The following is a 14942-nucleotide window of genomic DNA, read 5'->3' as shown; positions in this document are numbered from 1 at the left end:
TGGATTTGTGGTAGCCCTTTTCAAGATTCCCAATCATGAGTTTGCTTTCTCTTCTGTAAGGTTGCTTGTTCATGTGTTTGTTCTGTCTGCATTTGTTTGTGTCATAAAATGTGATTATTTACTTTCCAGATGTTTTGTTCATTGGGTTACTTCTCTGGTATCTTCATACTTTGTCTGTAGGCCCACTGTCCCTTGTCTTCAGTAAAAGCAGAAAGAGCACATGGACCACCCTGCACAACACAGTTGAGCAAAACAGAAATTATCAAGCATTACTAGCCTCTGATTAGATGGTCCTCCTCTGAGATTCCTGCTCAGGGTCCGTGGATGGACTTCAGAGAAGTGTATGACATTTTTTTGAGGTGACCAACCTCAGAGGGGTGTGTGATTTAACAAATGTAAGGACCACTGTTACATCTTTGTTAGGAGGTAGGTGGCTGGAGATGGCTCCCCAGACAGAAAAACATGGTACAAGCATCCTTAGTGCCAACTACAGGAGCCTCCAGGACAGTTGACAGTTGATGGAGCTGAAGAAGAAAGAGGAATTGGGAAAAGGGAAATGCATTCAGAAGGAACTAGTAGGACAGGTGCCCCATCATCCCTGTTCTTCATCCTCTTTCTAGGAGGTACTCCTTCTCTGTATTCTCCATATCCTGACCATTACAGGATTCCAGTTCCCCTTCAGATTATATCTACTGAATGTCTACCACTTATCAGGCTCTGTACCAGGTCCTCTAACAATATTATCTCCTGCAATTCCTATGTTGAATCTGCAGTGCACAGAGTGGAGTCAGTCCCTCCCTCAGTCATGGCATTGTCACACCATTTTTCCCTATTAGGCCCCTTTTCAATGTATTTTATTATTGCCTTTCATCCTTATCTCTGTTCTCATTCCCCCTCTTCACTGGAGGCAGTTGCTTTGGTGTATTTCCAGTCTGTGGTCTATGTTTGTTTTAGATACATTCACCCGTTCAACAACTACAGTGCCCAATTAACTGTGCATTCTGAATTCCACTAAGATTGTGCTTCAGCTTGGTGTTCCAGTGACACTCCCACCAGCTGTGTGTATTAGTTTGTATCTTCTTATGGAATTCTCATGTTGATCCAGTGAGAGAGATCGAGTAATGTTCCTAGTGGATGAGGAGATGGAACCATAAAGAGATTAAGCAAATTACCTGAGTTCATACAAGTCACTCTGAAGGGCCAGGGCTCACATTCAAAATTTCTGACATATGTTTATTATCTCTACAGTACTCAGCACTGCCTGTTCCAGATGAAGCATCTGTAGACAGAGATTATTATTAATTATAATAACAATAATTATTATTATGTTTGAGCCTTATATTTCTTTCATTTTTAAAAGATTTTATTTGTTCATTTGACAGAGAGAGGGAACAATCAGAGGAGCAGCAGGCAGAGGGAGAGGGAGAAGCAGGCTCACTGAGCAGGGAGCCCAATGCAGGGCTACATCCCAGGGCTCCAGTATCATGACCAGAGCTGAAGGCAGACCCTTAATGACTGAGCACCCCTCGAGCCTTGTATTTCTTGATGCTTGGTCCAACTCAGTAAGCCTAGGACTCCCCCATGTGTTAACACCAGCATGGATGAGGGTGTCCTGCTAGAGTCCTTAGCATTCCATGGTGAATCATATGAAATAAAACTGTTTCCATTGTCTCATGAGGGCTAGCTAACAAGCTTGAGTTTTAGTGGATGATTTTCAGCCTGCACATTTATAAAGACTGATTGATTTTCAGTGTTTGGTTACTTTGGACCATTTTCAATATTAAGTACTAGATAGATGATATGAAGCCCATATTGTTTGTGAGGCACTGAGCTACGTACTTACAGACATCATTTCACTTACTCCTCACAACTACCCTAGGAGAGACTTACTTTTACTCCCATTTGACTGTTGTGGAAACTAAAGCCTCAAGAGGTGAGATAATTTGTCCAGAGTCACTGGGTGTGAGGTTGAGGTGCAATTTGAACCTGAACAGTCTATCTGAAGAACCTTACTCCTAATGACTCAACTGTGTTGCCTTCCTGTAAAGGAAACTTCTAGAATCTCTTCCCCTTGAGCTTGAGGACAATTTCTTGTCACTTGTATGGTTTAGAGCAGTCCTGGGAAATACAGGGCTAGTGGACAACAATCTCCTAGGGAGAGGATCTGAAGTTTGAAAATGTCCCCAGGTGTCTTCATTATGTCTCCTTCTGTCCCCCAAAGTGAGAACCTCTGACCAGAACATGCTATCTAGAATATAGGGCCCGAACATGATGCCTTCCAAAAAAAGTAGGATTCTCTATATAGGCATGGGCGGTTTGTTGCTTGTCATTTTAAACAAGTGTCCTTAAAGGCAAACAATTCTTTAACACTTATGTGTGGTTATACCTGCCATGAATGATGTGCAGTAAAGGTTTTACCACAGTTGGTTTCCCCTTCACAGTATCCACTTTGCTCACCTTCCTCAAGGAAGGTAATACCATGTGTTATCTTTACCTGATCCAGGTTTATAAAAGCTGCTTGGCTACAGTATATGTATCCCAATGTCCAATACATAGGAATTCTGGATCATGGCCTCTTTCAGGTTTCTCTTCTCAGTGTGGCCATTTGTTAAAAATATATTTACTGAGCACCTAACTCACAGTCTGATGGAGGAGACAGGAAGCTGACCTAGAATTCTGACACATTAGGATCAATGGCACATGGGGGAAGCTGGATACTATGAGAGCACATAGGAAGGGCAGCATAAGTGTTGGGGGAGGCTACCTGGGGAAGCAAATGCTAACCTGGAAACTGAAAGAGAAGTGGGGGTAGCTAAGTGAAGGATTCAAGAGGCAGTAAAGGCAAAGGAACAGGGTGAGTGTCAAATTTCGTAGCTGAAGCAGGAACTGGGCAGGGGATAAGGCTGGACAAATAAGCACAGGTCATATTATGAAGGAAGGAAGGATTGTGAAGGAAGGGCAGTGAGGAACCACGGAAGGGTATGAAGCCTGGTTGGTTGGCGATACCACGAATAATGTGGACAGATTGTATGAGTTAAGAATTGACTCTCCTTATCTATCTCTTGTACTTGTTGGTAAATCATAGCATTGAAACTGGTGAGTGGCAAATAAGGAGTCTAGATAGAACAGTAGACAGAAGATCTGGTCCATAACACAAAGGTTCTTTTCCATCATCTATATAGAGGACTTTTCAATTTTGACTTGATCTTTTTGTCTTTATAAACCTCTGACAACATTTCCTAAAATTCTCTCAAAACCAAAGACTGAATAGGGACGAGAGTAGGGACTGCATGACTTTGCTTTTTTTTTTTTTTTTGGTTGTTGTTCTCCACTTCTGGTCATTGCTGTTAATTACTCATTGAAAGCTTTGTTCCCTTGAGGAGGGGGCCATTTGAAGAGCAGCAGGGGAGGAGGGGGAAGAGGGGGAACCACAAGCAGGATTCTTTAATTCAGAAAACATTCAGATAACAGTTTAAGTGAGTTACAAATAACTCCTTGTGAAAACTTCATAGGGAGTTACAAGTGGTTTATATAGAGCATCTTATTAAAACATAAGAGTATTTTGATAAAAACTCACAGAGTAGGGCAGAGTCTCCAGGCTTCTGGAAGCTGACATCACAGATGGGGCAGGGTGTGTATAGAGCACAGTGTGGCCAGTGAGGAGACTGTCTTCAGAATTGTGTTCACCTTCTCTCCTGGATCCCAGAGAGGGAGGAGACTGAAGGAATTGCTTAGGTTGTGAGCCCCTGAGCTATAGGACTTATTTCTTTTCTCCCTACCCATCATACCATAATGACTATGGGCCAAAAAAAGTTAGTGAATTTTTATCTGGTTGCTTTGGATGAGTTTAATGAATGTCAGAATTCACAAAACAGCATTCCTGGCTCCTGCCACCATTTCTCTAGTATTTCCTTCCCAGATAGCCTAGTCCTCTCTTTCTTGCAGGTGGTTATGAAGGCCTTGCCCCTTTCTCCTTCTTCCTCTCTGTTCACAGTACTCCTGTGGGCCTAGATAGGGAAAAGGAAGGAATGGACTATACATTCTATAGTTGTACAGCTAAATGGATGAGGCAGAATGAGGAAAAAGGGGGGCCAAATGACCTATAACCTTGGGTAGCAGATATTGGGGCTAAGAATTTTAAGGCTGGTGATATATATATATCTATATATCAGATGTTATATATCTATATATCAGATGTATATATCTGACAATATATAAAAAATGGATCTGCAATTGCAATGAGTCCCTCTAGTCAATGAATTAATGTGTCATAATTCATGCTCAAGCACCACACACACATCCTGTGTGAGAATTCTTTTTTTTTTTTTAAGATTTTATTTATTTATTTGTCAGAGAGATAGAGTACAGGCAGGCAGACTGGCAGGTAGAGGCAGAGGGAGAAGCAGGCTCCCCGCGGAGCAAGGAGCCTGATGTGGGACTCGATCCCAGGACCCTGAGATCATGACCTGAGCCGAAGGCAGCCGCTTAACCATCTGAGCCACCCAGGCATCCCCCTGTGTGTGAATTCTTGCATAATACATTCATGTCCTGTTGTGTGTTACTGTCTAGTTAGTCCATGAAGCTACATGACTTATGAACTCAAATGGGATTTGAGTTTCAGGTGATGTGTAAAAAAAGGGATGTTGGTGTGCCTGGGTGGCTCAGTCAGTTGGAAGTCTAACTCTTGATATCAGCTTATCAGCTGAGGTCTTGATCTCAGGGTTGTGAATTTAGGCCCCATGTAGGGCTCCATGCTGGGCACTGAGCCTACTGAAAAATAAAATTAAAAAAAGAAAAAAGCAGAATGTTGGGAGGTTTTGGTAGTTTTACTGGAGGGAAAGCAGGATTGGTTTTTCTTTGATGTCTTTTGGTGTCATTTTCCGTGATACTTGGGCTGCAGTGAGTTTCATGTGACTTTTGAGTTTTGGATAGTTGCTTGAACATCATTTTTCAGTAAATATTTATCATCTCCCAGGCATTCTGGAAGGATAGCACGTACCCAAAGAAATATGAAGAAGCAGCTTTGAAGCCTGAGCAAAGGACACTGGCAGCTCCAATCCAAGTTGGCTTAACTCAGCCTCACTGATCCAGATCCAACACTCCTGGTTCCCTGGGTTTACTACAGCTTTCTGATCTTTAAATCTGCCTCAATTCCAGCTAGAATGCTGTGTCAGGCACTTCACAGATTTGGTCACAAGCTGGTAAGCAGACGTTCACTGGAGAAAGAAGTATATGAGTTTGAATTGGGCAGAAGTATGAGCACTCTGGATTTAGTGGCCCTGGGTGTGGGCCGCACAGTGGGTGTAGGTGTGTACTTCCTGGCTAATGAGGTGGCCGGTAATCAAGCAGGACCATCCATTGTGATCTGCCTTTTGGTGGCCGGCCTAACTTCATTGTTGGCTGGACTGTGCTATGCAGAGTTTAGTGGCCGGGTTCCCCATTCTGGCTCTGCATATCTCTACTCCTATGTCACTGTAGGTGAAATCTGGGCTTTTATCACTGGCTGGAACTTCATCCTCTCCCTTGTTGCTGATGCCTTCATTGTGATCCAGGCCTGGACCTTAACCTTTGACAACCTGATTGGGAACCGGATCTCTGAAACCCTGCAAGAAAGCATCTCACAGCATATTCCCCAAGTCTTTGCACACAATCTAGGCTACTTTTTTGTGATCTTTCTATTGTTGTTCGAAGACTTCAATTTGTGGGGTTTCGTGGGTTCTTCAGAGTTTTTGAAGTGGTCACATTGGTAAAACTTTTGGTTCTCAGTTTTGTCATCATTTCTGGCTTCATGAAGGGGGACCTACACAACTGGAAACTCACAGAAGAGGACTACATACAGGCTGGACTCAATGACACCTCTCGCTTGGGCCCTCTGGGCTCTGGAGGATTTGTCCCTTTTGGCTTTGAGGGCATTCTCCGTGGATCAGCTACCTGTTTCTATGCTTTTATAGGTTTCAGCATTATTGTTACCAGAGTCAAAGAATCACACAATCCCCAGCATTCTATCCCTATGGGCATTGTGGTTTCACTGCTCATCTGTGTTTTGGTATATTTTGGTGTCTCTGTGGCACTTACATTGATGGTTCCTTACTACCAACTTCAACCTGGGAGCACCTTGCCTGTGGCATTTCTCCATATTGGCTGGGCCCCTGCCTACTATGTTGTAACTTTTGCAATATTCTTTAGTATTCTTGCCAACACGTATTGGGGCTTTATGTTCCCCATACGTTGGGTGATATGCATGATGGCAGAGGACGGCCTCCTGTTCCCTGTCCTTGCTAGGATGGAAAGTGGCACATACATCTCCAGTGTGTCCACTGTGATCTTTATCATTATTTTAGCAATCATGGTATTCTTCTTTGGACTCACTGATCTCCTGGACCTGAGGTCAGTTGGGACCCTGATATCTTATTCCCTGGTAGCTTTTTGTGTTCTCATCGTCAGGTATCAGCCTGAGAGGAGGAAAGAGGAAAATGAAGAAGAGCTGCAGGAAGAGAATGGGGGAAAAGAACCAGAGGTACAGGAGGAGACTGCACCTGCAGCAGAGAAGCTGACTCTAAGGAGACTATTTTTTCCAGGCAGCCCCACCCCAACTCCACTCTCTGGCCGGATTGTCTATGTTTGCTCCTCACTGCTTGCTCTGCTGCTGATTCTCCTCTGCCTGGTGCTGGCCCACTGGCCAGGTCTGCTCTCTGGAGACCCAGTGCCTATCACAGTGGTTGTGCTGCTCCTGGTGGTCATCACTGGGATCATTGGGGTCATCTGGAGACAGCCACAAAGCTGCACTCCCCTGCCCTTTAGGATCCCAGCTGTGCCTCTTCTCCCACTCCTGAGCATCTTTTTGAATGTTTGCCTTATGATGCAGATGTCAGCTACCACCTAGGCTCGGCTTGGTGTCTGGATGCTGATTGGGTTTACTATCTACTTCAGCTATGGCATCCTGCAAAACCTGTTCTCTTAACCCCACTTAAGTGCCCACACTCTAGACCTTGAATTCAGCAGTGCCAGTCCATATTTGATTTGACATCATCACACATGAAGCAGTCTAGTTCTGCTGCACAATAATGGGGAGTACTCCTGAGCACAGGGAAATCTAGGACTCCTATGAGATATTGGTGGGGGAGCACTAATTGAGTTTGTATTTAGAGTGGAATAAAGGATGCACCTTTGCTCCCCCCCACCATTTTAACAGTGAGTAGAGCAAGTGACTCTTGATCTCAGGCTGTTGAGTTTGAGCTCCACATTGGCTATAGTGATTAGTTGTGAAAATATCCAGTAACAGAATTACTGGATCATATGCTAGTTCTATTTTAGGTTTTTTGAGGAATCTCCATACTATTTTCCACAGTGTGTGTACCAATTAATATTCCCACCAGCAATGCACAAGTGTTCCTTTTTCTCCATATATTCCCCAATGCTTGTTTATCTTGTTTTTTTTTTTTTTAATTTTAGTCATCCTGACAGGTATAAAGTGATATCTGATTGTGGTTTTAATTTGTATTTCCTTGATGATTAGTGATGCTAATTATCTTTCCATGTATCTGTTGGTCATCTATATGTCTTCCTTGTAAAAATATCTATTTAGATCTCTGCCCATCTTCTAATTTGATGGTTTTTCTGGTGTTGAGTTATGTAAGTTCTTTATGTATTTAGGGTACTAACCCCTGATTGGATATATCATTGCAAATATCTTCTCCTGTTCATTAGGTTGCCTTTATGTTTTGTTGAGTTTCCGTTTTTTGTGTGTAAAAGCATTTCAGTTACATGAATTTGAAAAGATATACACATTCTTAGTTTATTGAAGCATTATTTACAATAGCCAGGATATGGAAGCAACCCTAGTATCCATGGAGAGACGAATGGATAAAGAGGATGTGGTCTATAAGTATATGCAATGGACTATTAACTCAGCCATAAAGAAGAATGGAATCTTGCCATTTGTAACAACACTGATGGATGGGGTGGGTATAATACTGATAGAAATATGTCAGTCTGAGAAAAATAAAGGCCATATGTTTTTACTCTTATGTAGAATTTAAGAAATAAAACAAACTACAGGAAAAAAAGAAAAAAAAGGTAGACAAACAAAGGAGCTGCCTCAGACTCCTAAATATAAGGAACAAACTGGTGGTTTCCAAAGGGGAGTTGGGTAGGACCCTAGGTGATTTAAAGAAAGGGAATTAAGAGTACTCTGATCTTGATGATCTTGATGAGAAATGTGTGGAATGGTTGAAACTGCATTGTACACCTGAGAGTAACATAACAACACAATATGTTCATTACACTTCAGTAAAAAATAAATAAATACAAGAAACAAGAAAAAAGAAAAAAAAAAAGATAAAAGGGTGCCTGAGTGGCTCCATTGGTTAAACATCTGTCTTTGGCTCGGGTCATGATCTCAGGGTCCTAGGATCCACCCCTGCATCATGCTCCCTGTTCATGGGGGAGTCTGTTTCTCCCATGTGTACCAATTTACATTCCCTTGTGCTCTCTTTCTCTAATGAATACGTGAAATCTTTTTTTTTTTTTTTAAGACAAAAACTAATGATATATTGTATGGTAACTAACATAACAAAATAAAAAAAAAAAGCCACTGCCCTTAAGACTCTTATATTCTAGGGGCACCTGGGTGGCTCAGTGGGTTAGGCCTCTGCCTTTGGCTCAGGTCATAATTTCAGGGTCCTGGGATCGAACCCCGCATTGGGCTCTCTGCTCAACAGGGAGCCTGCTTCCTCCTCTCTCTCTCTGCCTGCCTCTCTGCCTACTTGTGATCTCTGTCTGTCAAATAAATAAAATCTTAAAAAAACAGACACTTATATTATAATACAAGGGGCAAAGCATAGCTGTAACACAAAGTAGAAAGTGTTGTCATAAGTTATATACAGATAAAGAGTCTTGGGATTTCAGAGTGGAGGATGATCATTTGTGTCTGGCACAGAGGTAAGGGTTGATTAGTGAAATCAGAGAAGACTTTGTAGGAATAGCATTTGAGTTGGCTCTCTTCAGGGATAGAATTTTCCACACATGTGCAGCAGGGAGAGAATCCAGGCAGAGAGAAAAACACCAGGAAAAGCACAAGAAAATGAAGCCATTTTCAGGGCACATTTAGCAGGCTATGTAGCTTAAACCTCAGCTGTGTGAGGGGACAACAGAGCATGCACATGTGGACTGGGGCCAGAGTTTTCCCCTGTGCACAAAGCCCTTTGGCTTTGAACCCATTGCCCATGCTGAAAATCCCTGGAGTTCATTCTTCCATTGGCAATATCTGCCTTCTTGGACTTTAATGTTTCTGTGTTGTTGTCTGTTCTGGTCCACCTGCTCAGAAAGTATACCACAAGAGCCATGTGTCCTGGGTTCTGGTCTTGTTTCTACCACTAACTAGCAATATGACCTTGGGCAAGTCACTCAGTTGCTTCTATGCTCTGATTATTTATGTGTAGCAGGAGAGGTCACAACTGATCATTTCTCAACTTCCATTTCCTTAAAAAATCCTAGGATTTCCTCTGGTCTTTCTGTCCTGTTATTCTCTCAACTAGGTCTCTTTGGTGCACACTATCTGAACCTGCATCCTTCCTACTTTTCACTACAACCCATTGCTGGAGCTGTAGAAGTCCAATAAATAACACCCCATTTCCCCCTCCTGTGTTTGGGGCCAATTGGTAATCATGACATAGAGACAGATGATTAAATCTTCAGCTTTATGTCTGCAGCACTGTTGGCTTGCTAATCCCACATCACTAAATTAGACAGAATTCTTCCTCATCACAAGGAGTGCTGAACACCTCCTTCCTCACAACACAGGAAAGAAACTGCTTTTATTAGCTTTTCTTCTGTATGAGTAGGTTGGACTGTATGTGACCTATAAGCAGGTTGGTTCTGGATTTAAAAAAAAAAAAAAAAAAAAAAAAAAGGAAATCACCAAAAACTGGAAGGGGCTGAACTGGGAATGTTCAGGGCTATCTCTTCAACCCATTAGTCAAAGTCAAAGTGAGAGAGGGAGGGGTGGATAGAGGCCAGGAATAGTTCTTTGCTAGGTGATTCTCAACCTTCAGCTGGTGACACCTCACCTGGAGGGCTTGTGAAAACACAGGTTACTGGGCTCCCATCCCCACTGTTTGGAATTCAGGAAGTCTGGGTGGGGCCCAGAACTTGAACTTCTAACGCTTCCCAGGTGATGCTGATGTTCCTGGTCCTGGGAAACCAAAGCTCCACTGGAAGCTCCCCATAGGTAAAGACAAAGGGAGGGAAACAAAGGTGACCTTTGATCACTTACCTTCATTTAATGAAATGCTTAGATTAAAATACCATTGTTTATCCTTTTACATTGGGGAAATCAGAATGAATCATTTCAGAATGTATATGATTATCGAATCACCATAATGTACACTTTAAATATCTGACAATTTCTTTTATCAATTGTATCTCAATAAAGATGAAATAAAAAATAGAATACCACAGTTATCTATTTGTCTTGTTTTGTTGTTGTTGTTGTTGTTTTCCTGATTATAAATCATAGGTAAGGAGTGTATCTTGTTCACTCCCCCAGAGCATCGACCTGGAGGCCAGGCACATAATGAGCATTAAACAAATCCATGTTAAGTTGAATTGAGTCTTACACATTTTTTTTTTATTTTTGGTACAGAAAATTCTGCTTTCCTTCAGGCTAGCACTGTGCTACTCCTTAAAAACTATCTTCTGGGAAACTTCCACAACAAATCACATTTCTCTCCATTCAGAGCTGTCTGTAATCTGCATCTAGAGCTGTGCCCAGGCACTTGTAGTTTTGCCTTTGTGTGGCTATGCCTGAGTTCTAGTGACTCTCTTATCATTCTATCACAGTGGAATCTTGCTCAGGGCAAGGAGTAGATTCTATATTTCCTCTAGATCCAACAGTAAGAGCATTCTATGTATTGTTCATTCTAAGAGCAACAGAGAAGATACAACCCTGGAACAGGAGAATGTCCAACCTGACCTCCGACGGTCCTGCTCCATCTCTTCCCATGGAATGTGGGGAGGGAATACAAGGAGTGCAATTCATAGAAGACCCAACCAGCTGTACCCAACTCCAAGGAGAATGGTTCAAGTGTGGGCACAGCAGATACCTCTTTGAAGATGTCAGAATTTTATGCTTGCATAGAATGGCCAGTGTTTTTCTACTTTATTTATGTATGGAGCATGCCCTGGGAAGGAGAGATGGAAGAGGCTTTCTTACTTGCTGAATTTCTCATCTTCCCAACAGGAAGTAGGTGGCTCCAGGTAAGCCTAAAGGCAGGATCAACCATATACTTAGCTACCCCTTTAGCTATTTCTTTGAGGGATTGATGCAATAACATTGTGAGAGCATCTAAGATTCTTTGGGGAAAGAGAATTTACATCCCACATGGGGGGAAAATGGACTGAACAAGAAATTAATAACTGGATAGGGATTGAGACATCATTATTCTGGAAGGGAAGCTCTGAGTAGAACCTGAGGGAGAGGTATTGGTCAAGAGACAATTCCTAGAGGGGTGTGGCTATGGAACAATTTGAGAAATAAAAGAGGGACAGGTATTTGGAAGAAAAATGGAACAGACCTTTAAGAGTCATGAAAGATGAGACTCTTGTGAGGGATGCGTTTGCACATTTGAAGGGAATTTATGAGCTGGGTTTGTGTTGTGTATTGTGCCATTGAGTGAGATTCCTAAGTCCGGAAGGGATGAGATATTATTCTTAACAACCATCTGGAGGATAGACAGATAGAAGGATGTGGACACATAGACTCTTCCTGAGAGACACAGTTATAGCATCTGCTATAGCCATGTAGATCCTGCTCCTCATGGTGTGGTCTATGGAGCAGCAGCCAGGATGTCACCTGGGATCCTGTTAGAAAAACAGATTCTCAGGCCCCAACCCAGACCTCCTGAATCAGAATCATCATTTTTAAATGGCTCCCAAGTTATTTATATTGTCTTTCAATTTTGAGAATCACTGGCCTTAGTGATATCCACACTAGGTGTCTAGTCTCAGATGAGCACTATGGAAGGTCTAAAAACTTTGGAATTGGGAGCACAAGAGGAGAGGCCTAGGCTGGGGAAGTAGAATTTGGGGAAGAGGGAGAAGTGTGGGGTCTGACTGCCCTCCTGTCTCCAGGTCTCTCATGCCAGTCACTATGGGAGGTTTTGTCACTCTGCCCACTTGGGGAAAATTCCTACTGTGCCCACTCTGGTGTCTGCCTGGTACTCAGAGGTTCCTCTGGTGCCAGCTTTGCATGGGTCAGGACTGCTGCCAATTCTTTTACCACTTTTCATATGATGGCTTGAAAGGGAATGGGGAAGGTCAGATTAGTCATGCACAGGCTCAGGGTTGGGCTGTCCCTTAATCAAATGTGTGATAACTTGATGATACTAATTGAGGCTATGGAGGTTGGGAGATGAAATAGGAGTTCTCTACTTCTGACCTGGAAATTAGGATACTTTCATCTTTCAAAAGCTTTAAGGAGAGATGAGATGACTGCTTAAGGGGTTCCACTCTAGTAGGAACTAAATAAATTCTTTTCAAGGGATCTTTTGATGATTTTTAATGGGTCAGTAACAAACTATAGGAGACCTATAATTCCAGAGACCTGGACTTATAGGCAATGGAACAATATTACCAGGTGGGCTTTTGAGAAATTTCTTAGGCTTTTGAGGGTTTTTGTACTTCATCCCCAATAAGAATGGGCATAAAGAGAGGTGAATATTGAAGGAAAACAGACGGAGATTGAAAAATGAAGAATTTTCTGAGATTAGAGGATGACGGACTGGGGGAGTTGGGTGCTCAGGGCTCTCTGGCTGTCTGCATGGTTGTCTCACTTGGGTTTGGAATCCCTCAGATGGGCTCCTGCCCAGAAACAGTGAAAGTTACAAAATGGATTCTCAAAATCTTTGATATCACAAGAATTCTCCAGTCAACTTCTTAAATGAAAGGCCAGGGTGTGTGTAAGGTGTATGTAAGGTGGTGTGTGTGGTGTATGTAAGGCGGTGAGGCAAGGGGATGATGAGTGACAGGAGGAAAAAGCAATCTTATTAGAGCATTGAGATCTGCTATCAATTGAAAACCAGACTTAGATTTAGGAAAATATTGGGTGTTGGAGTGAAATACAGTTTTACACATATAGGTCCTTCCTTTCTCCCTATAGTTTTCTTGTCATGATGAAATTTTAAAACCTCCTAAGGAAAAGGACATCTCTCTTATGTATTCTTTCTATCTCCACAGGCCACAAAACAATGATGATTATAATAGCCATATTTGCTGAGTACTATGCTCTGTACTTTGTTCCAAACACTATGTGTAATCACTTATTTAATACAAAATTTCTATGAGGTATTTTTATACCTACATTCTAGAAGTTGAAACTAAGGCTCAGAGAGGTTAAGTCATTTGTGCAAAGTGAGTAGTGAACCTAGGATTTGTACAAAGTTTGAGCGAAGATCTTGCTAATCTCTGAGCTATTCTCTGCATGGACTAGTGGCTCACTGAAACTTATGGCACAGAGGTAACTGGAAAGCAGTAGATAATTCCAAATACTGAATAATGAATAAGCAATTTCTTTTTTTTTTTTTTAAGATTTTATTTATTTGTTTGACAGAGAGAGATCACAAGCAGGCAGAGAGGCAGGGAGAGAGAGAGAGGAGGAAGCAGGCTCCCTGCCAAGCAGAGAGCCCGATGCGGGACTCAATCCCAGTACCCTGAGATCATGACCTGAGCTGAAGGCAGAGGCTTAACCCACTGAGCCACTGAGGTGCCCCACGAATAAGCAAATTTCTATTTGTTTGTGGAGTGTAGTCAGAGACACACTTAGTGACACATGCAGCTCATACTCAGACATTCTCTTCTTCACCTTCATGGTACTCCACCCTACTGTCAGGAGCTTGGAAAGGGAGAAGGCTGGGTACATTGATTCAATTTCATTTATTTATTTATTTATTTATTTATTTATTTATTTATTTATATTATGCTGTTAGCCACTGTATAGTACATAATTAGTTTTTGATGTAGTGTTCAATGATTCATTAGTTAAGTATAACACACTGTGCTCATCACAGCACAGACCCTCCTTGATACTCATTACCCTGTTACCCCCTTCCCACCTCCCCCCTCTGAAACCCCCAGATTGTTTCTTGGGGTCCGTAGTCTCTCATGGTTCATCTCTAACCCAAAGAGCAATAAAAATCAAATCACTCAGCATAATCTCTTCCAGTCCCGTCCATGTTGCTACAAAAGTTGGGTATTCATCCTTTCTGATGGAGGCATAATACTCCATAGTGCATATCGACCACATCTTCCTTATCCATTCGTCCGTTGAAGGGCATCTTGGTTCTTTCCACAGTTTGGGGACCGTGGCCATTGCTGTTATAAACATTGGGGTACAGATGGCCCTTCTTTTCACTACAACTGTATCTTTGGGGTAAATCCCCAGTAGTGCAATTGCAGGGTCATAGGGAAGCTCTATTTTTAATTTCTTGAGAAATCTCCACACTGTTCTCCAAAGTGGCTGCACCAACTTGCATTCCCACCAACAGTGCAAGAGGGTTCCCCTTTCTCCACATCCCCTCCAACACATGTTGTTTCCTGTCTTGCTAATTTTGGCCGTTCTAACTGGTGTAAGGTGATATCTTAATGTGGTTTTAATTTGAATATCCCTGATGGCTAGTGATGATGAACATTTTTTCATGTGTCTGATAGCCATTTGTATGTCTTCATTGGAGAAGTGTCTGTTCATATTTCTGCCCATTTTTTGATATGATTATCTGTTTTGTGTGTTGAGTTTGAAGAGTTCTTTATAGATCCTGGATATCAACCTTTTGTCTGTACTGTCATTTGCAAATATCTTCTCCCATCCCGTGGGTTGCCTCTTTGTTTTTTTGACTGTTTCCTTTGCTGTGCAGAAGCTTTTGATTTTGATGAAGTCCCAAAAGTTTCTA

The 14942-nt window shown here is 42.2% G+C and overlaps 1 protein-coding gene across 1 annotated transcript; it reads left to right on the top strand.

The window, feature by feature from the left end:
• Positions 1-5162: 5162 nt before the first annotated feature.
• LOC116866036 (cationic amino acid transporter 3-like) lies at positions 5163-6961 on the top strand. The gene is given in 2 exon segments (XM_032854648.1): positions 5163-5721; positions 5724-6961. Coding segments are annotated over 2 exon segments (1797 nt in total).
• The last annotated feature ends 7981 nt before the right edge of the window (positions 6962-14942 follow it).

Source organism: Lontra canadensis, unplaced genomic scaffold, assembly GCF_010015895.1.
Source record: "Lontra canadensis isolate GAN:19392208 unplaced genomic scaffold, GSC_riverotter_1.0 scaffold9, whole genome shotgun sequence".
Classification (NCBI taxonomy): domain Eukaryota; kingdom Metazoa; phylum Chordata; class Mammalia; order Carnivora; family Mustelidae; genus Lontra; species Lontra canadensis.
This window is presented reverse-complemented; position numbering and strand designations above follow the sequence as displayed.